The sequence below is a fragment of the Pan troglodytes genome, chromosome 5 (genome assembly GCF_028858775.2).
Source record: "Pan troglodytes isolate AG18354 chromosome 5, NHGRI_mPanTro3-v2.0_pri, whole genome shotgun sequence".
NCBI lineage: Eukaryota > Metazoa > Chordata > Mammalia > Primates > Hominidae > Pan > Pan troglodytes.
The window spans coordinates 36,757,187-36,781,721 of NC_072403.2; the positions used below are offsets into that span (position 1 = coordinate 36,757,187).

The 24,535-nt window shown below is 54.9% G+C and overlaps 1 protein-coding gene across 27 annotated transcripts; it reads left to right on the forward strand.

Annotated features, from left to right (window-relative positions):
• Positions 1–3,653: 3,653 nt before the first annotated feature.
• DDR1 (discoidin domain receptor tyrosine kinase 1) lies at positions 3,654–22,852 on the forward strand. 27 transcript variants are annotated; one of them, XM_054685466.1, is made up of 20 exons: positions 3,674–3,810; positions 7,222–7,394; positions 8,308–8,363; positions 11,393–11,519; positions 11,613–11,715; positions 11,907–12,135; positions 13,676–13,823; positions 14,083–14,182; positions 14,711–14,897; positions 15,006–15,252; positions 15,778–15,873; positions 15,982–16,133; positions 17,211–17,376; positions 18,109–18,219; positions 19,325–19,569; positions 19,718–19,845; positions 20,083–20,301; positions 20,769–21,003; positions 21,584–21,733; positions 21,852–22,852. In XM_054685466.1, exons 4-20 carry the CDS (start codon positions 11,435–11,437, stop codon positions 21,990–21,992), a joined length of 2,742 nt encoding a protein of 913 aa, XP_054541441.1. In that variant the 5' UTR covers positions 3,674–3,810; positions 7,222–7,394; positions 8,308–8,363; positions 11,393–11,434; the 3' UTR covers positions 21,993–22,852.
• The last annotated feature ends 1,683 nt before the right edge of the window (positions 22,853–24,535 follow it).

Here is a 24,535-nt window from a genome sequence, read left to right on the forward strand (position 1 = left end):
GCCTGGGTGACAGAGAGCTCGTCTCTATAAAACACATAAACAAACAACTGAGATCTGAATTCCAGATCTGCCATTTACTGTGTGTGTATGGGGGATGGGGATGGAGAGCAACTTTTCTAACTCTCAGTTTCTACCCTAAGTGGGCATGTTTCAAAATGCCACATCACAGAACTGCTGTGTGGGCCAAATGAGATGGCTCTGGAAAGTGCTGAGAGCAGAGCCTGGCTCACAGCAAGGCTCAGGGATCCTAAGAGGCTGCTGAGAATTCCACAGGCTTTTTAGCAAAGGACAATAGAAAAGAGAAAGTGAAGATTCTAACATTCTGCCTATAAATGACAACATCTCCTATACGTGCATATTAGGTCATTGTACCCTAAATAGCCCTGCAGCTGCCCTGGGCTTCCAGTCAGCCTTTCTGATCTCTCTCTTGGGTCTGCTGCTTTGGGGTGCTTCCCGCCATTCCCTGCCCAAGCCTGAATCTCTTTCCCAGCCGCTTTCACTTTCCTTCCATTTTCCAGTAATTGGAGTTGGTCACCTGTGCAGCAAGCGCCCCCAAGTGGCCTTCCTGTTCACTGCCTGGACCATAAGGCCTAAAGAATACTCGGATAAGTTTATCAAGGCCGGGCTTCCGCAGAGGCAGGACTCACCAGGCTTAGCGGTTGGTCCAGGGTCATCGGTCCAGTCCGGAGGCCCAGGGAGCCATTCTACATCCCCCTTTCCATTTTGGAAGACTGAGATGGAGGAATCCAGGGGAAGTTCTGGGTAGGAAGCAGCCACTTGCCATTAAGTGGCAATTAAATTGCTATTGCAATTTAAGGTAAATCGCAGCCCCTCTGGGCCTAGTTTTCTTTTTTCTCACTCTTTTTTTGGCGATAGAGTCTTGCTCCGTCACCCAGGCTGGAGTGTAGTGGTGTGATCATAGTTACTGTTACTTCGAACTCTGGGGCTTAAGCCATCCTCCTGCCTCAGCTTCTGTGTAGCTGGGATTACAAGGTTTTCTTTTTATGAGAGCCCTGCCCCACTCATGTCAGAGGGCCCTGAGGAGGCAAACACAGGATGGTTGAAAATGCTAGTAAAACACCTAGGATGTGCACTGCTGTCCTGGCTGGAGGCTTAGGGGGAGCACCATGGGACGTACACAGGATAAAGTGGGATTAACTCCTCCCTCCCTTCAGCCATTACTCTGAACTCTGCATCCCACATGCTGCTGCCAAAAACCACTTTTAAAAGAACACAAATCTAAACATGTCATTTCCCAGCTCAAAACCCCAAGGTTCTTTCTCCTCACCTTCAGAATAAGCCAAACTACTCAATGATAGGTTCCAAATCTGCCTTTCTGGTTTCACTCATGGGATGGACCCTTCTTCCAGGTGAGGCTGCATTTGGACATAGCCATATTCACGCCTCCCTGCCTTGGCTCCTCCGCTTCTCTGGCCAGGAATGGCCTTGCCTCATCTCTGCAAATCTTAGCATGACTTAAGGCCCAGTTCAAGCTCCAGCTCCTCCCTGAGGTCTTCCTGAGTCTTGTCTCCTGTCCCACTCAGGAGGACCTGGCCTCCTCCTTCCCTGGGTTCCCATGACCTTTTCCAGCTCTGCCTGTAGCACGGTGTTCTGTCTTCTGTGACTACATATATACGCCTAACACTCTCTAGATTGTAAAGGCCTGGAAGGTGGGGAGTGGGTTCCATTACTGAATGCATCTTTCATAGCTCTCGCTGTCAGAGCCCTGCCCTATGCAAACTCTTTTATTTTTATTTATTTATTTATTTATTTATTTATTTATTTATTTATTTATTTTGAGAGGGACTTTCACTCTTGTCTCCCAGGCTGGAGTGCAATGGCGCATTCTCTGCTCACTGCAACCTCCACCTCTCGGGTTCAAGCGATTCTCCTGCCTCAGCCTCCCAAGTAGCTGGGATTACAGGTAACCGCCACCATGCCTGGCTGATTTTTTTGCATTTTTAGTAGAGACAGGGTTTCACCACGTTGGTCGGGCTGGTCTCGAACTCCTGACTTCAGGTGATCTGCCTGACTCGGGCCTCCCAAAGTGCTGGGATGATAGGCATGAGCCACTGCACCTGGTGCCCTATGCAAACTCTTATTTTATTATTATTATTTTTTGAGACAGAGTCTCCCTCTGTCACCCAGGCTGGAGTGCAGTGGTGTGATCTCGGCTCACTGCAACCTCCACCTCTCAGGTGCAAACGATTCTCCTGCTTCAGCCTCCCAAGTAGCTGGGGTTACAGACGCGCACCACCACACCCAGCTAATTTTTTTCTATTTTTAGTAGAGATGGGGTTTCACCATGTTGGCCAGGCTGATCTCAAACTCCTGACCTCAGGTGATCCACCCACCTCGGCCTCTCAAAGCAAACTCTTAATAACAAGTGTTGTGGAATGACTTGGGAGGTGGCACTCAGAGATCCCAAGTGACACATGAGAAGTCCACAGAGAGAGATCATGTTTAGTGGAGTTTGGATGGTTGCTTTTATCAGTGGGCCTGTACCTTACAGATGCTATCTCATTATCTTCTAAACAGACTCTGGGCCAGTGACCATTATCTCCCTCTTACTGATGTAGACTCAGCCAAGAGAAGCCAGATGTTGAGTCGGAACCTTAACTCTCCCTCTCAGACGCAGAGCCCTGCTTTCTCCCCTCCCATTTGATACTCTGCTTCCTCTTGCATGCTGTGAGAGGCGGCCTCATTACTCCTCTTCCCTCCTCCAGTCCCTCCAAGCCTAATTCATCACCTTTGGCTTTGGGATCATAGTTTCCAACCCAAGGATTGTCTGAACATTGTCTGACAATGCCTTTTTTTTTTTTTTTTTTTTTTTAGGCAGGGTCTTGCTCTGTTGCCCAGGCTGGAGTGCAGTGGTGCAATCGTGGCACACTGCAGCCTTGACCTCCCGGGCTCAGGTGATCCTCCCACCCAGCCTCCTGGTGCGCATCACCACATCCAGCTAATTTTGGTATTTTTTGTAGAGATGGGGTTGTGCCATGTTGCCCAAGCTGGTCTCGAACTTCTGGGCTCAAGCGATCCGCCCTCCTTGGCCTCCCAAAGTGCTGGGATTATAGGCATGAGGTACCGCAACTGGCACCATTGCCATTGGTATTTAAGAGGTGATGGTTTAGGCTTTGAAATTGGGGTTGTTTGTGAAAACTGAGAGCACCTTTTGTTTTCAGACATTTCCTATGGCCATTGGTATAATTGGAGGGAAGCTCTCGCCATATATAATATTTTTGAGACAGCCAACTAAGAAACTGGGATTCTGGTTCTCTCCAGGGTGCAAAATCCTGGGAGAAGGAAGTGAATTCTCAGGGGCCCAGAAGGAGTCTCTAAAGGACCGCTGCCAGTCAATTCTAATCTCTCTTCTCCCCCGCAAATCAGCCCCTGCTTCTGCCTCTTTCTCCGTCTCTCCTAGATTCTCCCCCTCTGGAGGGCCTGAGCTCCCGGCCACCACCCCCAATGCCGCTTTCTGCTTCCTCTGCCTCCCTTCATCTCCTTTTGTCTGGGGTTTCTTTGTCTGGGGTCTCCCTTTGGTTCTGTTTCACAGTTCTCAGCCTCCCCTCCCTTTCTCCACAGCCAGGCTGCTCAGTCCCTCTCTGCGGGGGCCTAGAGGCTCGGTGAGGGGAGCGGGACTTGGTTGCCATGGTCACATTGAAGCCAGCCGCAGCTGGCCCGGGCAGCTGCTCCTCCTGGGCCCCGGGCCCCGGACGCTCGGACAAAGCCAGGCAGCGTTGGCAGCCCCAGACCCGACCCCAAAGGCCTGAGACTGGGGTGACTGGGACCTAAGAGAATCCTGAGCTGGAGGTGAGAGGGGGGAAGCCAGAGATGAACTGGGAGGGCAGGAGTGGGCACTGGAGCTGGGCCCTCCCCTTGTGGGCAGGGACCAGGCGTCCCCGGCTGGAGGCTGGAGGTGTGTTGGGAGGAGGGGAGCGGCCCAGAGCCTGGCAGGGAGGAGGGGAAAGAGAGGGAATAGAGTTGGGTGCCATGGTGTGGTGAATGGGCTGAGGGACTAGGGTGTCCCCAATGGGGGACCGTTGTCCAGAAACAGGTTAGATTCTCTCTTTGGTCCCCATGTCCCCATCTGTCCCGCAGGTGCCTCTTCCTTTCTCAGCCTTTTATACTTCTCATCTCCCCGTGTCCCTTAGCTTCACACTCTGCGCCCCAGTCTCCCTCCTCTTTCCCTCCACTCTCTGTTTCACTCCAGCCCCTTCTTCCCTTGTCCTTGCTTCTTGTCCCCTTGATCTGTCTGCCCAGCTCTCAAGCCTCCTCAGTTCCCTGCCTTCCTCTCTTAGGAGTTTGTTTCCAACACTGTTTCCTTCCCGAGTCCACTTCAGTTCCTTCATCCAGTTCAGGCCTTTTCTTCCCAAACTTCAGTCTCCTCCCCTGAGCCCCTGGGGCTTCCCACCTTTTGCTGTGTGTGCCCTGTCTTCATCCTCCTTTTCCTCTCTCAGACCTGTCTCCTTGGCCTTGACCTCAGTCCATCTCCGTCTCTCTGGGAATTCTCTCACCATTGTCCCCATCTGACCATCAGCCTCCTCTCCCTCTTCTGGTCCCTTGCCCCTTTCTTCCCCCACCACAGCTGAGCTGTTTCATCTCTCTCCCAGAGCTACGTCATCTCAATCTCCTCCTTCGCTCCCTGGCCTCAGTTTCCAGTTTATTCAGTGGCATCAGGTCTGACTCACACCCAAAGCCTTGTACACTCCTTCACCCTGCCCCCCACCCGTCGCTTCTTACTCTCCCCAGCTGCTGACCCAGCCTGCTCCTCCAGAGGCAGCTGCAGCTCCCGGAAGGGGACTGCAGCTAGTGTATGTGTGGGGGCCCATCTGGTCCGTCCTCTCGCTCGCTGGTCGTGCTGGGCTTCCCTCCTGTGGCCAGGTGGTCTGCAGGCCTGAAGCTGCCTTCTCCCCTCTCCTACGTGCCTCTCCTCACATTTTTTCAGCTGTTTCCCATCCTCTCCTTCCTGGGCAGCAGGCTGCCACTGGCTTGAAGGGGAGGGAAGCCCAGGATGGGAGGGGATGGTAGAGGGTCATTTGGGGGTTCTCGGGGACACAGGGGGCCTCTGGGGTTCGGAGTGATGCAGGAGATGTGGAATGGGCTCTGGGGACCACGGATGGGTAATCAGGCCCTCTTGGTCTTTGGTGCTGCTCTCTGGGCCCCAGGATGGCTGGGATTTCCCTCTCAGACCCCTGGGAATCTCGGCTCCGAGTCCCGCATTCCAGCTGGCTCCAGCTCCCTTTCCGTTGTCACTTGACTCCACTGGGCCCCAGCCTTGCATCCCTCCCACTCCTCCAGCCTGGAGCTGGGGCGAGGTGGGCATCGCCACTAGGAATTTCTCCTGAGGCAGTGAGAAGAGGGGACCAAGGTTTCAGGACTCTCTAGCTCCTTCTGCTCTCCCCATTGGACCCCTCTGTCTGGCACTGCCAGCCACTTAGCTGGGGTCAGCGTGGGCCTGGGGTGTGGAATGTCCCACCAGGGTATGACAGGCTGTAGCTTGCCTGGCAGGCCTGTTGGGGCTTTCCCAGAGCACAGCTCCTGGAAGGAGGGGCTGCGGGCTGCCAGGTGAGGTGACTTGGGAAGCCTTGGCCCCACCCCCAGGCTGGCCCCACCCCCAGTCCAGCGTCTCCTGGGCCTAGATTCCCCAGCTGCTGTCTCTGGAGGGGTAGGTGTTCTGGGGGAATGAATCCCTCGGGGCTTGGTGGGACAGGAAGGCGGGAAGAAGCTGCTCTTCGAGTGACCCTGGGGCTGTCTGTTAGCAGGTCCCTCAGCCGTTGGAACGTCCTTGGGCTTCTGAACTAGTGCCCATGTGTGCCTCGGCCTTTCCCAAGGGCCAGCTTCTTCCTGGTAGTGCTTTTGTGTACTTGTCTGGTTGGGACTTCGTGTTTCTTTCTTGGGATTGTTGTCTGGGACTGCAAGCAGGGTATGTTTTTATCTACTGTGAGGTTCCTGGGGCGGAGATGTGCAGTGGAGCGAGACCTTCCTGTGACCGTGACATTGTCTAGGTGGTGAGCAGGTGTGGGGGTGTGGAGAGAGGTGAGGGGCTGAGGTAGTGCTGAGTGGGGAAAAAGCACCTCCCACCACAAGCTGTTCTGTCCCGCTCCATCCTCTGCCCAGCAGCTCTCTCAGTTGCTTTGCCTACTCAGTCTCACTGTTTCATCTTCCCTGGGTCTCTTGGTCCCCTTCCTTTTGACTGTGTGTGATTTTCACTGTGCCTCCATCCTTCTCCTGCTCCTCTTCTTCCTCCTCCCGACCACTCAACTTTGTCCTGGCCTCATTTTTGGCCTCTTCTGGCCAGTGATCAGACCCTCTGGCCCACTACGGCCAGAGCTGGCTGGGCCTGAGGGAGGCTTGCCCTGAGGACTCCTGAGTCCCCCACCCACTCCACTCCGTTGGGAGCCCAGGGGAATCAGGGCCTGGGCGTCTGGACCCCCGGGTCCCTTAGAACGCCCTTCAGAGAGAGGAACTGAGAGGAGAGGGTTAGAAGAGAGTGGGCCCGCCCTCAGGGTCTGGGGCCTTCCAGGTTGGGTCGTAGGGGCGGGAGCGCACAGGCTGCGAGAGAGGAGCAAAGGTTGGTGGAGGGAGAAGAGCAGTCTGGGGCCTGGCTGGACAGGTGAGCCCTGAGACCTGAGCTCTGCTCCCTTCTCTGGGCTAACTCCCGCAGCTGGGCTGGGCCGAGCCTGTGGGAACCTGCTTCTTCCTCTGTGCCCTGGGGCTGCTCCCCTTTGCCTCTCCCACCAGGAACCGATCCCAGAAGTAGGAGGGGCGTCTTCCCCTCGTGGGCCCTGAGCGGGACTGCAGCCAGCCCCCTGGGGCGCCAGCTTTGGAGGTTCTCGTTTGGGGAAGCGGGGGTGGGCTGCGAGTGGGTGGAGGGGGCTGGGCGCGGAGCTGGCCGGAGGCAGCGGCGCGGGCGGCTGGGCGGCCTGGGAGCGCCCAGGCGGGCTTGGCGGGCGGGTTACCTGGGGGAGGCCGGGCCGGGCGCTAGCGCGCGGGGTGGGCGTGGCGGGCGCGGGGCCTGGAGCTCGGCGCCGGGCGTGGGAGCCACCAGGACTACTGGGTCCGGGAGGGGGAAGGGAGGGCTGCGAGCCCGAACGCGCGGCGAGAAGGCCGAGGGGAGGGAGGGGAGCGAGGAGCGGGAGGAGGAAGGGAGGGAGCCGAGGCGAGGGGGAGGCGGCGCCTGGGCCCGAGCCGCCCCAGCCCTGGCTCCTCTCCCCGGAACAGGCCCCCGACAGCTGCTCGCGGGAGCCGCCTCCCGACACCCGAGCCCCGCCGGCGCCTCCCGCTCCCGGCTCCCGGCTCCTGGCTCCCTCCGCCTCCCCCGCCCCTCGCCCCGCCGCCGAAGAGGCCCCGCTCCCGGGTCGGACGCCTGGGTCTGCCGGGAAGAGCGATGAGAGGTAGGGAGAGCGGCGGCGGAACCCGCGGGCGGAGGCCTGGGGCTCTTGGGGTGGGGGCGCGCGGCGGCGCCTGCAGGGCGAGGGGCGGGGGAGGCAGGACGTCCCGAGCCATGCTTGGTCGTCCAGCTCTTCTAAGCCTCCCTGCCAGCCTCCCCGATGCTCTGGCATACTGTCTGAAAACCGGGGGCGGGGACTGGGTGGAGGTGAAGCCCGTGACCTCCCAGAAAGAGTTTTGAGCCTCCAGCATTGAGGCAAGTCCCCTCTCACTCAGTGCGGAGGAACTGAGCCCCGGGAGGAGGTGCTCCTGTGCAGCCCCACTGAGTCAGCTCATCTATCGCCTGCCCTCCACCTGGCCAGTCCCTGTGGGCATCTAACTGCTAAGCCTCCGCTCAGCCAACACCCAGTTGGTCAGTCTGGTCACAGGCCAGCAAAAAGAGGGACTGCCACTCTAACCCACCAGTGACACCACTCTTCCCGGCTGGATGGTCAATTGGCTCTGGCATGAGAGAATGTCACTGCCGGTGAGCGCCAGCTTCAGGGTCCCACCCCCCATGCCTGGCTCTTGGCTGAACATTTCTTCCCAGCGCTTCCAGCAGCCAGAGGCAGGCGCCCAAGCTCGCTGGCTGTTGCTGAGGGCCTGTAGGTGTGTCCAGGACTGAGTGGTGTGGTGGAGACAGGTGAAAGGGGAGTGAGTGGAAAGGCAGGGAAAGGCTGTTGTCCTTATTGCCACTCTTCCCACCCAGCGCCCACCTGTTCCCTGCCCCCTCGACGTCCCTCTGGCTTGGTCACCCATGTGTGTTAGAGGCTGGGCCCCAGTTCTCTGGGGATCCTGTGCCCAAGGGCCCGGGTGTGTGTGTCTCATGCTGTCTTTTGGTCACAGGAGCATGTGGTGTCTGTCATTTCATGTTCACAGGTGTCTGAAGGTGGCTATTCACTGAGCGATGGGGTTGGACTTGAAGGAATGCCAAGGTGTGGACGGGTTGATGTATGCATGAGCTTCTGTGTTTGCTCTGTCTCAGAAACTCTGTGAGGGTTGTCAGAGACACTGAGAGGGGGGTGTGTGCATGCCACATTTAGCCTCGCTGTTTACAGCCAGTTCAGTAAGTTTGTGTGTTTCACCGTGTGTGTGTACAGAGCTGTGTGGGTGTTGTCTGAGTGGGACGTGGGGGTTGGGAGAGGAGCGTGAAGGGCTTGAGGCAGGGTGGCCTGGCCCCTGGTTTGTCTTTGGTTGTAATGGAGTGGAAGGGGGTGGGATTGGGGAAGGTCTTCTGGGCTTGTCCTCTCTTGCCCTCTGGGTCTCTGACTATGGGCTGAAGACCCAGTGGAGAGAGATGAGGTGACTGGGGGTGTTGGAGAACAGACAGCCCAGACGTCTCTGTGCTTCTCCGTGCTCCTCTGCTTGGCTCTGTGCCCCGTGTTTCTGAGCCTGCTCTATTTACCTCTTGCATTGTGGCTCTCGCTCTGTCTCCGCCTGCCTCCTATCCTCTGCCTGCCTTTGTATCTCTGCCCCGGGCTCCTCTCGGCTCTGTGTGGCTCTGATGACTCATCTGGGATAGGCATGAAGGTTACTTAGGGGAACAAGAGCCCCGCTGTTCCCGAGAGAGGTGGGGGTGGAGAGCGGCACCCAGGAATTCCGAGCCAGTCTCCTGGGACTCTGGCAGCCTGCTCCCCGGCGCTGGACCCTAAGGGACCAGGCGTGATGCCTTCTGGTTCTAGCCTCTGAGTGCCCCCCACAACTCAGTCGTCCCCCTCAGCTGCTGCTTCAGAGCTCTGGGGTCTCAGCTGCCTCTTACATTCCTGCCCTAGTGCATTGTGGGAGCAGCTGGAGGAGGACAAAGGGATGGGGGAGTATCCCCCACTCCTCCTACCTCCTGGGGTGACCTGCCTTCCTTGTCTTTAGACCCGCCCTCGTCTCCAAGGCAACTCAGCCTTTCCTCAGTCCCTCAGAGGCAGCCACCTTCTGGAAGTGGGAACTGGGGGGACTGGATGTCTGGGTCTCAGGAAGGCAGAGCAGGGATAACTGGGCCCAAGATGCCCTGAACCTGATAAGAGGTGGCAGTCGAGTCCCTCAGGACTCCAGGGCCTGGAGACTTCAGTGCAGGGCTCTGGGACCAGTACAGTTTAGGATAGCTTTTCCTGCAGCAGGGGAGGGGAGAGTAGTTATTTGGGTTTGTAAGGAGATGCCATTTAGAATCGTTTTATATGGGGTAAGCTTCCTGGGCCTGAGGAACAGAGTGGGGATTTTCAAACTTTAATGGGCACAGGTCACCTGGGAATTGTGTTAAAATGCAGATTCTGATTCAGCAGGTCAAGGGTGAGCCTGAGATTCTGATTTCTTCCATGCTTCCAGGTATTGCTGATGGTCCAGGGACCACCCTGGGCCTAGAGGGCTATAGGGGACAGTAAGACTAGAAGGTGCTGGGGTCCCCTCTGCCCTTCTCTTAGAATTCTGGACTCCTATGTGGGAGGGCAGCAGGGTGAGCTGGTCCAGGCTTATCTGATGTTTAATTCTATCATATCCTCAACAAGGAATTGCCCAACCTTTCCTGGGACATATTTATTTTTTAAAAGTCAAAATGATTTTCATATTCTTTTACATATCTTATGATTTTACATAAATGCATTTATGTTACAAGATTTAGAAAAATAGTACAATCAACCTGTCTTTTTAAATTTGCTTTTCTTTTGCCCCATTCATGTTAACTCTTGTTATATTGTATTCTATTGTTATATTCTATTATATATTCTCTCCTTCTAGACATACACACAGGTATATATACAAACATGGGTGCTTGTTTATTCTGTTTTCAAAAGGTGGGATTTTTTTATACTTCTGTAGCTTGCTTTTCATATTCAACAGATATACACGGAAATCACACAAAGTTAGGAATATATTGCCTCTTTGTTACTTTTCATAGCTGCATAGTAGTCAATAAACCTTATTTTTTTTTTAATTCCAGCCTGTCCCCTGTGGGCATTCACATATCTTACAGATTTATGTCTTACAAAAGGTACCATAATAAACATCTTTGAGATCTTCTTTTTTATTTTTATTTTTCACTTTTTTTAAAGAGATGGGGTCTCACTATGTTCACCAGGCTGGTCTCTAACTCCTGGCCTCAAGTGATCCTCCCATCTCGGCCTCCCAAAGTGCTGGGGTTACAGGCATGAGCCACCAGACCCAGACCTGCACATATGTTCTTACTTCCTGGTGCTTCTCTCTCCCCATTTGGGTAGATAGTTAGGAGAGGGAATGCTGGGTCGAAGAGGATGTGCATTTTTAATTATAATAGACATTGCTAGATTGCTTTCCAAATAGAGGATAACACTCATTTCTGCCATTGAGCATGGTGCCTCCCTTTTCATCACTTTCCACCACTTTTATATGTTACAGCCTTAAAAAAATATCTTGTCAGTCTGCTTGGTATTGCCCTGAGGCTAGTGAATTTGACCATTAAAAAAAATGTTTGTTGGCAATTTGGCTTTGCTTTTCTGTGAAATGACTATTCACATTCTTTGGCTGTTTCTTTATTGGGTTACTTATATATTTTTTCTTGTCAGTTCCTAAGGGGCCTTAGTTTATTGTAGTTATTAAACCTTTTCCTGTTGTATGTGTTATAAACATTTTTTGCACACTTGTTGTTTGTTCTAAGCCGTTGTTTATGGGGATATTTTGCCCATTCCTGATTGGAGAAATGGGGCTTTAGGAAGTTATTTAACTGATCTCTGCCCTAGTTTCTTCATGTGTTAAATATGGATAGTAATAGTATCTACCTTATGAAGTGACTGTGAAGATAAAATTATGGATTCTGTTTAAGGGTTTAGGCCAGTGTCTGGCACAGGGGAAGCATTCTAAAAATATAGCTGATGCTGTTAAACAATGACTGTTGTTGTTGTTTTACTGTTATTATCCCCAAAGCGGCCCATTCTATCTGTTGCTGTCAGCTATGACTCAGTCCCCTGATTAACTTACCCACCACCCATTTTATCCCCTGCAGAGATGCTGCCCCCACCCCCTTAGGCCCGAGGGATCAGGAGCTATGGGGCCAGAGGCCCTGTCATCTTTACTGCTGCTGCTCTTGGTGGCAAGTGGAGATGCTGACATGAAGGGACATTTTGATCCTGGTGAGGAGACTGAATCATGGGTCCCTGAGGGCCAGGGCTTGGGAGGTAGAGAGTTGGGGGCCTTGACCTGTTACATGCCTGCTTTTTACTCAGCCAAATGCCGCTATGCCCTGGGCATGCAGGACCGGACCATCCCAGACAGTGACATCTCTGCTTCCAGCTCCTGGTCAGATTCCACTGCTGCCCGCCACAGCAGGTACTTGGCACACCTGGCACACTTGTAGCTGCCCCGAGAGGAGCTCCTGGGACCTCTACTTCCCCTCCAACCCCTCTGCCCATGCCAGTGAAACCCCTGCAGGCTGAGGGGACAAATGAAGTGGGGTTTAAATACTGGAGATGAAGGCAGACCTGGGGCCAGATGTTCTCTGTGCCCCTCTTCACCCTCAGGTTGGAGAGCAGTGACGGGGATGGGGCCTGGTGCCCCGCAGGGTCGGTGTTTCCCAAGGAGGAGGAGTACTTGCAGGTGGATCTACAACGACTGCACCTGGTGGCTCTGGTGGGCACCCAGGGACGGCATGCCGGGGGCCTGGGCAAGGAGTTCTCCCGGAGCTACCGGCTGCGTTACTCCCGGGATGGTCGCCGCTGGATGGGCTGGAAGGACCGCTGGGGTCAGGAGGTGAGACTGGCAGGGGCAGCACCCAGAGGAGGTTGGCTCTCCTCACTTCCAGCTGTACTTTAAACACCACCTATACGCTGACGACTCTCCAGTTTATATCATCTCCAGACTAAGCCTCTCAGCTGAGCTCCAAACAATATTGTAAACCTGGCCACCTTTTGGATTTCTCCACTTAGATGTCTTTTTTTTTTTTCTAATAGATGGGGTCTTGCTGTGTTGCCCAGGCTGGTCTTGAACTCCTGGGCTCAGTGATCCTCCCACCTTAGCCTCCCAAAGTGCTGGGATTACAAGCACTGTAGCCAGCCACCTAGATGTCTAATAGGCATCTCAAACGTACGTTTAACTTCCCAAGCTGAATTTGATTCCCATTCCCAGCCTAAACCTGCTCCTCCCCTGGCATTCTCCAGCTCAGGAAGTGGTATCACCATTGCCTGGTTGCCTAGGCTATAAGTTAAGATGATATCCTTGATTCCTTTTTTTCTCTCACCTCCTTCCAAAGCATCAGCAGCCCCGTCTGTTCTACCTCCATAGTGTTCCTGAGTCCAGTCACTCCTCACCACTCCACCTCTACTGCCCTAGGCCACCTGCCCGCCATCTCCAGCTTAGATGAGTGCAGTAGATGCCAAACGCGTCTCTCTGCTTCTGCCCTTTTCTGCCTGGAGTCAAATCTCCACCTGGGGGGGCGGCATCCAGTGGACCTTAGAGCATGTAAATCAGATACGTCACACCTAGCTGACACCCCCATGCTGGCTTTCCACTCTGCCAGAACAAAAGCTGAGCCCCTAGCTGGTGCAGGATGCTCAGCCTGACCTGGCTCCTGCCTGCATCACTTGTTTCTTACGCCTCCTTGGCCATGCTGCCGTTCTTCTTGTTGCTGGAACAAGCCAGGGCTCGTTCCCACAGCTTCTGGACATTTTCTCTGTGCCTGCAAAGCTCCTCCCCTAAATAACCACAGGCTCTCCCTCACTCCATTCAGTTCTCTGCCAGGTGTCACCTCCTTAGAGAGCCTTTTCTGGCCACCCACCTCACTGCTCTGTCCATACTCCCTGCCTCTTGTTCTTCGCAGCTGTTTTCCCTGCTGGGATCTCAGTCCTACAAGGGTGGGGAGTGACGTTCACCACTGAGAACGTGCCTGGCACAGAGCGGGCACTCAGCCAACTTCTGCTGAATGAACAGAGGGAATGGGCTGAAATGAAGGGGAAGCTGAGGCAGGGGTGCAGGGCTGTGAGGATTGGGGAGAATCTGGGCACAATGGGATGATAGGCTTGGAGACAAATGGATGGAGCCAGGCAAGGAGAAGAGGGCAGCTGAGCCTGGAGTCTGAGGATGGAACATCAGAGCTGCGAGAGAGCCAGAGGTCTCAGCTGCAGATCTTCATTTCACCCATGCCTGGCTGCGCCCCACAGTGCTGTGTGCTCGGTGCCACCCCTCATGGGTCTCTAAGTGGCCACTGTGGGCTGGGCCAGGGAGCAGCTGGTGGCTGGGAAGTAAGATCTGACCTGGACCCCATCCCACCTACCCCCTGTTTCCTGGCCCACAGGTGATCTCAGGCAATGAGGACCCTGAGGGAGTGGTGCTGAAGGACCTTGGGCCCCCCATGGTTGCCCGACTGGTTCGCTTCTACCCCCGGGCTGACCGGGTCATGAGCGTCTGTCTGCGGGTAGAGCTCTATGGCTGCCTCTGGAGGGGTGAGTGGCTCAGCTTCCTGGGAATCTGTTTCCTGAGCAGGGGACTGGAGGGTGGGGAGTGTGGAGAATGGGCATCCAGGATCCCTTCTCCTGCTGGGAAGCTGTCACTCTGAGGAGGGGGCTAGCCAGCATTGTCTCCTCCATGCCAATGAGCCAGTGGAGAGATACAAGAAGGGACCTGAAACCTGCCCAGGCCTGATGCAGGGATGGGGGATGGAGCCTTAGTGCCTCTGACCCCCATCCTCTCACCCTGCCCCAGATGGACTCCTGTCTTACACCGCCCCTGTGGGGCAGACAATGTATTTATCTGAGGCCGTGTACCTCAACGACTCCACCTATGATGGACATACCGTGGGCGGGTAAGAAAGGCCCCTGCAGGATATGGAGTTTGGGGTGGGAGGGAGGACTCTGTGTGTGTGTGTGTGTGTGTGTGTATGTGTGTGTGAGTGTGTGTGTGTAGGGGGGCTGGTAAGTAGGGTGGGGAGTGAGATGGAAGAGCTGAGAAGAGGGATGGGTTAGGTGGGGCCTCAAAGGGTAGCACTAGGGTGACCACTAGCCTGTATGACACTGTATGAAAAAGGCACCCCTTTGCTAACACACATTGTTGGAAATTGCTGCAATAAATATACACATCATAGATTGAAATGGTGCCCCTTAGAGGTGGTGCCTTTGTGCTGGATGTGACCTGCAAGGTACCTGTAGTGCTGGGGTGGGGTGGAGAGAGGAGAAGGGCCAGCTGCATGAGTGTGAGGTGGGATGGGAATGGGACTAGTGGATGGGAGCCAGGCTGGCCACGCCACTGTGCCGGAGGGTGGCGGAGCAGAATGCCTGGATGTCAAGACCCTCTTCCCTTCCAACCTCCTCTTCCTTGGTCCCCTCTTCTCCAGACTGCAGTATGGGGGTCTGGGCCAGCTGGCAGATGGTGTGGTGGGGCTGGATGACTTTAGGAAGAGTCAGGAGCTGCGGGTCTGGCCAGGCTATGACTATGTGGGATGGAGCAACCACAGCTTCTCCAGTGGCTATGTGGAGATGGAGTTTGAGTTTGACCGGCTGAGGGCCTTCCAGGCTATGCAGGTGAGTGAGTCCGGCTCTCGAGGAGGGCTCTGAAGCCATGCAGGGTGCCATTGGGGTGCCCCCCACCACTCCTAGCCTTGACCCTGTGCCCTCTTCCCTTCCCCCCAGGTCCACTGTAACAACATGCACACGCTGGGAGCCCGTCTGCCTGGCGGGGTGGAATGTCGCTTCCGGCGTGGCCCTGCCATGGCCTGGGAGGGGGAGCCCATGCGCCACAACCTAGGGGGCAACCTCGGGGACCCCAGAGCCCGGGCTGTCTCAGTGCCCCTTGGCGGCCGTGTGGCTCGCTTTCTGCAGTGCCGCTTCCTCTTTGCGGGGCCCTGGTTACTCTTCAGCGAAATCTCCTTCATCTCTGGTAAGCCCTGGAGTAGCCCAGTCTCCAGTCCCTGAAACTGACAACTGATTTCATTCCTAACCCTGCAGTGTCCCTAAAATACTCATTCCTTGCATTATATCTACCCATCACCCACCGAAACTTCTCAATTAGGGGTGCCCCAAATAACTTGAGCCCCTTGCTGCCTCTTGTTCTCTGCGTATCCATCTTTCCTTTGTAAGCCCCTTGCCCATGACTATTATTGAGCCAGTATGACAGTACTGGTTGTTAAAATATTGAAATACTTCTGTATTAGTTGAGAAATAGCCTCTTCTCTAAGCCTCCAGATACCTGTCCTCCACCTCCCCACAATCCAGCAACTATAGGGTTAACACCCACCACAGCTGGGTGTTCCAGGACCCTGCTCCCCAAGCCCCCACTGGTCAGTGGTTGCCTATTGAGAATCACCCATGCTTCTGCTCCTTTGCACAGCAATCCACTGCCTCTGCCTCCCTTGGGTCTCCTCCTCATTTACCTCCCTCCTTTCTTTTTGTTCCTTCTCCCCAGATGTGGTGAACAATTCCTCTCCGGCACTGGGAGGCACCTTCCCGCCAGCCCCCTGGTGGCCGCCTGGCCCACCTCCCACCAACTTCAGCAGCTTGGGTGAGCAATCTTGGGTGGGCGTGTGGACCCTCTGCACCCTTCTCCCTGGGCCTCCCCCTCGGCTAGGGTGGGACCCTCCTGTGGTGCTGACCCTGCTGCCTCCACCAGAGCTGGAGCCCAGAGGCCAGCAGCCCGTGGCCAAGGCCGAGGGGAGCCCGACCGCCATCCTCATCGGCTGCCTGGTGGCCATCATCCTGCTCCTGCTGCTCATCATTGCCCTCATGCTCTGGCGGCTGCACTGGCGCAGGCTCCTCAGCAAGGTGGGCACAGCCGTGGCATGTGGAGTGGCGGGGGGAGGCCAGGCCCCAGCACGAGCCAGCGTCCAGTGGGACCTGCAGGGCACAGCCCACTAGCATCCCAAGAGGAGGGCTTAGTAAAGAGACCACTTACACCATGTCAAAGAGGGTATGGGGCTCACAGGGAGGGCTGCTCCCCAGCTCTGGGTCTGCTCAGAGGAGAGGAGCAAATACCACGACCCAGAGGAGAGAGCCTGTGGAGAGGGCACCTTGACAGGGGCAGTAGACTTTGGTCCTGGGATGCAGCTGGCCCGTGTCTACCCCTCAGGGAGGGCCTGGGAGAATAGATGCCCTGACCTCACTTTCTGCCCCAAACTCCTGCTGGGCTCCTCTCTGGCTAACCCAAACCAGGCCTGTTGGTGCAGTGTACACTGGTCAGCCTTGGGGCAGAAGCAGGGTAGAGACAGGCAGAGAGTGGGGTTGGAGGGGCAAAGGGAAGACGTCTGGCACACCCCAAGCCACGTCTTCCGGCTGGAGTCCAGTGGCAGTAATATACATTAAGGTTGATGACTGGACACGGTGGCTCATGCCCGTAATCCTAGCACTTTGGGAGGCCGAGGCGGGAGGATCACCTGAGGTCAAGAGTTCGAGACCAGCCTGACCAACATGGTGAAATCCCATCTCTACTAAGAATACAAAATTAGCCAGGCATGGTGGCTGATGCCTGTAATCCCAGCTACTCGGGAGGCTGAGGCATGAATCTCTTGAACCTGGGAGGCGAAGGTTGCAGTGAGCTGAGATCATGCCATTTCACTTCAGCCTGGGCGACAAGAGCAAAATTCCATCTCAAAAAAAAAAAAAACAAAAAACGGTTGATAGTTATGGACTGGGCAGATGAGGGTTAGAATCTCATTGTGGGACAGGGAAGTTACCTCCATGCTCTTGAGCTTCACTTTCTCTACCTGTAAGATGGTGCTGATAGTATCTACAGCTGTAGGGCTCTTGTGAGGGCTGAGGGAGGGAACGCAGGGATGGACACAGCAGAGGGCCAGGCCGTGTGTGCTGAGCAACACGGGTGATGCCTCCCATCCCCATGACAAGGCTGAACGGAGGGTGTTGGAAGAGGAGCTGACGGTTCACCTCTCTGTCCCTGGGGACACTATCCTCATCAACAACCGCCCAGGTCCTAGAGAGCCACCCCCGTACCAGGAGCCCCGGCCTCGTGGGAATCCGCCCCACTCCGCTCCCTGTGTCCCCAATGGCTCTGGTAAGACCTGCCTTGTTCCAGTCGCACCTCTGTCCTCTCTGCTGTTTTCTTATTGTATCCCTTTCCCATTCTCTTTTTTTCCTGTCTTCCCCAGTTTCCACTTGTTTTCTTCTTTCTGTGCCCCTGGTTACTGTCTATATCACTCTTTGTCCCTACCATGTAGTCTCTCTCAAGAGTTCCCCATGTATTACCCATAGTCCCCCGTGGTCCTATCTTGTCTGTGTCCCACAGACATCTCTCTATCTTTGTTGTACCCTCTCATTGTGTCTCCCTGGCCCCTTTGCTTTGTATTAGACTCACCATGTTTGTTCCTTCATCTATCCTCCATCACCCATCCTTCCATCCATAGTCATACATCCTTGCATCCATCCATCAATCTTCCATCATCTATCTTTCTATCTATATTCATAAATCTATTCATCCATCCATCCACCCACCCATATCCATCATCCATCTATCCATCTATATTCACACATCCATCTTTCCATCTGTTATCCATCCATCCAACAAAACATCTGTTTACCATCCATCCATCTATTCATACGTCCCATCTGTCCATGCATTCATTATCCAGCCAGCCGTCCGTCACTCTGCAGATCCTTGTTTTATCCTGTCTGTCTCTTAATGCAATCATCCCATCAGCCCTGGTCTTGCCCTATTCAAGGTCTCCCTGTCTGTCTAGCCTTGAGTCTCATCCCTTCCCCGTGTTTCCCCTCCTCCTTCTCCCGACAGCGTTGCTGCTCTCCAATCCAGCCTACCGCCTCCTTCTGGCCACTTACGCCCGTCCCCCTCGAGGCCCGGGCCCCCCCACACCCGCCTGGGCCAAACCCACCAACACCCAGGGTAAGCCCCTCTGCCCCTGGGCTCCGCCAGGCTCCCCATACCTCTACTGGGGCAGGGAAAAGCCCTCACACCTTGCACTTCCTCCTCTCCCCACTGTGGCCTATTCTGCTCTCCTGAGCTCCCAAGGAGGAAGCTCTTGTGCCCTTAGCTCATCTCTGCTGCTGCTTGCTCTTTTTTAAGGTCCCCCCTTGAGCTGAGGAGTAGAAAGCTTACTGGTCCCCAGCTCTTCTCCCTCCTCCTCTTCCACGCCATCTCTTCAGCTCTCCAGAGCTAGACAGGAGGTTGCTGTGGTGGCCCCAGACTATTGTAACTCCTCCTTTATTCTCCACTCTCTCTAGAGCTGCGAGGAGGAGGGCTCTCACCCCGGGCGCTTGCCCTTTCCCTCACATGTGTCCTCTCTCTGCAGTCCCAGAGGTGAAGGCTCATGCCCCAACCCTTTCCATCTGCCCCTCTTCTCCTCAGTGTTGCCTTCTCATTGTGGCCCCTTCCCCAGGGCTAAGAGGGGACAGCTCTGCTTCCTCTCCTGTCTGTAGACAACTTGTGTTGGGGCTGTGAGCAGCTATTACCCTCCCTCCTCTCTGTGTGCCTCTGTCTCTGCTTGTTGTTGAGCTTGGTGTGTTGGGTTGAAAGGGTTGGGAGGGCTTGGCCCCAGGGGGAGCCAGGCTGAAAGCCACGGGAGAGCAGCTAAGTGAAGGGGAGGGAGCTGTGGTGAACGGGACAAGGGTTTGGAAGGCGGAGGGTGCCTGGATGCTGGGACCATCCTGAGGCGGGAGAATTCCTGGGGAGGAATTCTTCTTCCAGCCAAGATTTATCTCACAGTCTCTTGAGAGACCCTAGGGAGGCCCTAAAAGAGTAAGACTTTATGACAGTTTTGCTCAACCATATTCATTGCCTTGAAAACCTCTGGAATAGCTAACTCTCGTCCCATGCCAGTGTCTTCCTGGTTTGAGGTTGGCGCATGGAATACTGGGAAGATACAGCATAGACCCAGTCTCTCACTCGACCGGGAGACACAGGGCCCTCTGGGAGGCTGAGGTGTGGGGAACTATAGCTCTTGGGCTGTTCCTGATGCCTCGTCCTGTCTTCTTTCCCCTCACCCCTGCAGCCTACAGTGGGGACTATATGGAGCCTGAGAAGCCAGGCGCCCCGCTTCTGCCCCCACCTCCCCAGAACAGCGTCCCCCATTATGCCGAGGCTGACATTGTTACCCTGCAGGGCGTCACCGGGGGCAACACCTATGCTGTGCCTGCACTGCCCCCAGGGGCAGTCGGGGATGGGCCCCCCAGAGTGGATTTCCCTCGATCTCGACTTCGCTTCAAGGAGAAGCTTGGCGAGGGCCAGTTTGGGGAGGTAAGGAGGGTGCCTACCCAGTGTCTGGCCCTATTGTGTGCTCTGATGCCATGCCTGCACATCCCCCTAGCCAGGAACCTTAGTCATTTGTAACCGTGTTAATCCGTTTGACCCTGTGACCGCCTAGCAAACGAACTTCTTTCTCCAGGTGCACCTGTGTGAGGTCGACAGCCCTCAAGATCTGGTCAGTCTTGATTTCCCCCTTAATGTGCGTAAGGGACACCCTTTGCTGGTAGCTGTCAAGATCTTACGGCCAGATGCCACCAAGAATGCCAGGTGAGGACCAGGGATGGCATCTGGAAGAAGGGAGGGGAGGCGGTGAAGAGTGGGGAGCCATCTAGAGAGAACAATGGCAGAGCCGAACAGAGGGGTGGCGTCTCTGGGAGGGGATTTACATGTACGCTGGGGGTGGGGACACCTGGTCTGCCTGAGGTGGGGCAGGGGGGTGGGGGCGCGGGGGAAGGTGCAGGCCGCCCACTCGGCATTCCTCTTCAGCTTCTCCTTGTTCTCCAGGAATGATTTCCTGAAAGAGGTGAAGATCATGTCGAGGCTCAAGGACCCAAACATCATTCGGCTGCTGGGCGTGTGTGTGCAGGACGACCCCCTCTGCATGATTACTGACTACATGGAGAACGGCGACCTCAACCAGTTCCTCAGTGCCCACCAGCTGGAGGACAAGGCAGCCGAGGGGGCCCCTGGGGACGGGCAGGCTGCGCAGGGGCCCACCATCAGGTACCTGCTTACCCAGGCTGGGCCTTGCTCAGAATTCCCCCAGGGGATCTCCTCCTCTCCCCTCGCTTCAGCCTGGAGGAAAAGAGGGGAGCGTGGGGGTGGGAAGGGAGAGAGGTTCCAGGAGGGCCTGGGATAAGGAATGTGTGACAAGTTAACCCAGGAACATGGACAGAAAGGCTGGAGGTGACTACGCAAGAGTAGTGAAGGGACTTGGGCCCTGCCATGACGTCCCTTCTGCTTTCTCTCACCCTCACTCCCCTCTGAGTCCAGATTGGGGAGCACAATAAAAGAAGAGCCCCCTAGTGTTGGCCAGGCCTGGGAGATTGAGAGGGAAGTGACCCTTGGCCTCACGTGGGCATTCCACCTCCACATGGGGAGCCAGAGTGACCGGGCCCGGGGAGTGGGCTCTCTCTCCTCTCCTGGATGGGAATCTGCCCCCAGTGACCTTCTGTCGGTTCCCTTCTCAGCTACCCAATGCTGCTGCATGTGGCAGCCCAGATCGCCTCCGGCATGCGCTATCTGGCCACACTCAACTTTGTACATCGGGACCTGGCCACGCGGAACTGCCTAGTTGGGGAAAATTTCACCATCAAAATCGCAGACTTTGGCATGAGCCGGAACCTCTATGCTGGGGACTATTACCGTGTGCAGGGCCGGGCAGTGCTGCCCATCCGCTGGATGGCCTGGGAGTGCATCCTCATGGTGAGCAGCCCGAGGACAGCCAGGTTGGAGCAGGGCAGGTGGGAGAACACTGGCCGCCACTCACAGCCCTGGTCTCCATCAGTCACACACTTTCTCTGGGTTGCATTTTACAGAATCTCATCTATAATATGAGGTTCTCCTGGCCCAAGGGACTGGGGAAAGCAGGAGCTGCAGTGTGATGGGCAAGAATCCAGGAGCCAAGAGTGGGTACTGGGGATGGAGACAGGGTGGCAGAGAGCTCAAGAGATGAGGCTGGGGGCGGAAGCTGGAGATAGAAGGGGTTGGGTAGGGAGACCGAAGGTCAGGACCAGAAAGTGGGGGTGGATGGAGAGGAAGGAGGAGCAGAAGGAAGAGGTGGGCCAGGGCCCTGGAGAGAGGACCAGAGCATGGAGAGGAAAGGCAGAGCCCAAGGGAGAGGAGTTGGAAAAGGTGGCCAGCGGAGGAGAGTGGAGAGCCTGGCGTCAGGAGGGATCAGGCCTGAGTGGAGCCCAGAGTGGATCTGGGGCTTCCAATAGGAAGGGAGGAGGGTCTACGTTGCCTGATGTCCCTGTCTGTTTTTGCTGCCTTCTCTGCATCCCAGGGGAAGTTCACGACTGCGAGTGACGTGTGGGCCTTTGGTGTGACCCTGTGGGAGGTGCTGATGCTCTGTAGGGCCCAGCCCTTTGGGCAGCTCACCGACGAGCAGGTCATCGAGAATGCGGGGGAGTTCTTCCGGGACCAGGGCCGGCAGGTCAGAGTGGAGGAGAGGGAAGATGGGTCCGAGGCGGGGGACAGAAGGGGCAGAGTTGTCATCTTGGAGACTAAAGAATATTTGTTCCCTGACTCTCATCCACACTGCCACAATGCAGGTGTACCTGTCCCGGCCGCCTGCCTGCCCGCAGGGCCTATATGAGCTGATGCTTCGGTGCTGGAGCCGGGAGTCTGAGCAGCGACCACCCTTTTCCCAGCTGCATCGGTTCCTGGCAGAGGATGCACTCAACACGGTGTGAATCACACATCCAGCTGCCCCTCCCTCAGGGAGCGATCCAGGGGAAGCCAGTGACACTAAAACAAGAGGACACAATGGCACCTCTGCCCTTCCCCTCCCGACAGCCCATCACCTCTAATAGAGGCAGTGAGACTGCAGGTGGGCTGGGCCCACCCAGGGAGCTGATGCCCCTTCTCCCCTTCCTGGACACGCTCTCATGTCCCCTTCCTGTTCTTCCTTCCCAGAAGCCCCTGTCGCCCACCCAGCTGGTCCTGTGGATGGGATCCTCTCCACCCTCCTCTAGCCATCCCTTGGGGAAGGGTGGGGAGAAATATAGGATAGACACTGGACATGGCCCATTGGAGCACCTGGGCCCCACTGGACAACACTGATTCCTGGAGAGGTGGCTGCGCCCCCAGCTTCTCTCTCCCTGTCACACACTGGACCCCACTGGCTGAGAATCTGGGGGTGAGGAGGACAAGAAGGAGAGGAAAATGTTTCCTTGTGCCTGCTCCTGTACTTGTCCTCAGCTTGGGCTTCTTCCTCCTCCATCACCTGAAACACTGGACCTGAGGGTAGCCCCGCCCCAGCCCTCAGTCACCCCCACTTCCCACCTGCAGTCTTGTAGCTAGAACTTCTCTAAGCCTGTACGTTTCTGTGGAGTAAATATTGGGATTGGGGGGAAAGAGGGAGCAACGGCCCATAGCCTTGGGGTTGGACATCTCTAGTGTAGCTGCCACATTGATTTTTCTATAATCACTTGGGGTTTGTACATTTTTGGGGGGAGAGACACAGATTTTTACACTAATATATGGACCTAGCTTGAGGCAATTTTAATCCCCTGCACTAGGCAGGTAATAATAAAGGTTGAGTTTTCCACAACTGTGTGAGTGGGTTCCTTGGGAATTGGGTAACTCTGCCTCCTGCACCTCCCTCTGAACCCACTTCCCAACCCACTTCCCATCTTCCTTTTTTCCTCCCTCCTCATTCCATTTCCCATCACCTGTTTTGCCCAGCATTATGTTCTGTGTCTGGATAATCCAGGCCTTTGCCTGTGGGACCTCAGGAGATGCATGAATGTCTGAGTGCATGAACCTTCTCAACTCAGAGGGGTGCTCTGGTGGAGGCCTGGAAGGAATGCAGTCAGGCCAGGGGTGCTGAACCTTTTTTGTGCCATAAACCCCTTTGGCAGTCTGTAGAAGTCTACTGAGTCCTCAGAATTAGGTTTTAAAACCTATAAAATGGACCAGGCGTAGTGGCTCACCCCTGTAATCCCAGCACTTTGGGAGGCTGAGGTGGGTAGATCACTTGAGGCCAGGAGTTCGAGACCAACCTGGCCAACATAGCAAAACCCCATCTCTACTAAAGATACAAAAATTAGCAGGGTGTGGTGGCATGCGCCTGTAATCTCAGCTATTCAGGAGGCTGAGGCAGGAGAATTGCTTAGAACCCGGGAGGTGGGGGTTGCAGTGAGCTGAGATCACACAACTGTGCTCCAGCCTGGGCAACAGAGTGAGACTGTCTCAAAAACAGAACAACAACAACAACAAAACCCATAAAATGTATAGGATTATAAGGGAAACCAATGGAAACAGTTTACCAAAATGCTAAAAAATTATGAAACTAATGTGCTGCTTTTTCATGTATTTAATAACAAGATCTAAAAACAGGTGCAATAAACTGACATTTTCCAAATACTAATGAGCATAAGCCATATTTGAGATTTCTACAACAGTCACAGTGAGACATAAAAGTAGCTGTGGTGTCAATTAGTGACAAGTCACAGGTACTGCTAATACTACTGGTGGTTTTACCCATATTCATAATTGGAGGAAATGCTAAATTTCTATTAGAGGTTAGTAAAAGGTGTAATTTCTTTTTCTTGCCCAAATTCTAGAACCCATCTGGCTCCCCAGGGTCTGGAAATCCCAGGGGAGAATCCCTGGGTTATGCTGATCAAGTGTGCAAATGCCCCACTGGGGGTAGGGGATAGGTTGTTGGAATGGAAACCAGAACCAGAAACCAGAATCAAGAGCCTCAGTTATTTCAGAGGCTTGGAAGGATGAGCTGCAACCACCAAGAGAACAATTAAAGGGTTCAAATTTGGTTGGAAAGAAAAAATCGGCCAGTGGGGTGGCTCATGCCCTGTAATCTCAACACTATGGAAAGCTGAGGTAGGAGGATTTCTTGAGCCTAGGAGTTTGGAACCAGCCTAGGCAACATAGCACACTCTGGCCCCCATTTATACATATATATATAAAATTAGCTGGGCTTAGTGGTGTGCACCAGCAACTCAGGAGGCCAAGGTGGGAGGATAACTTGAGCCCAGGAGGTTGAGGCTGCAGTGAGCCATGATTGCATCACTTCACTCCAGCCTGGGTGACAGAGCAAGACCCTGTCTCAAAAAGAAAATTAAAAGTCAGTTGCAGGGATGGGACAAGGCAGACCCATCTTGATGGCCATTCATGTGAAATAAAAACCCTGGGGTTTTGGTTGATGATATTCACAAAATGAGCCAATTGGATAATGAGGATCACAATAAAGATAAATCAATGTGAAGTTGAA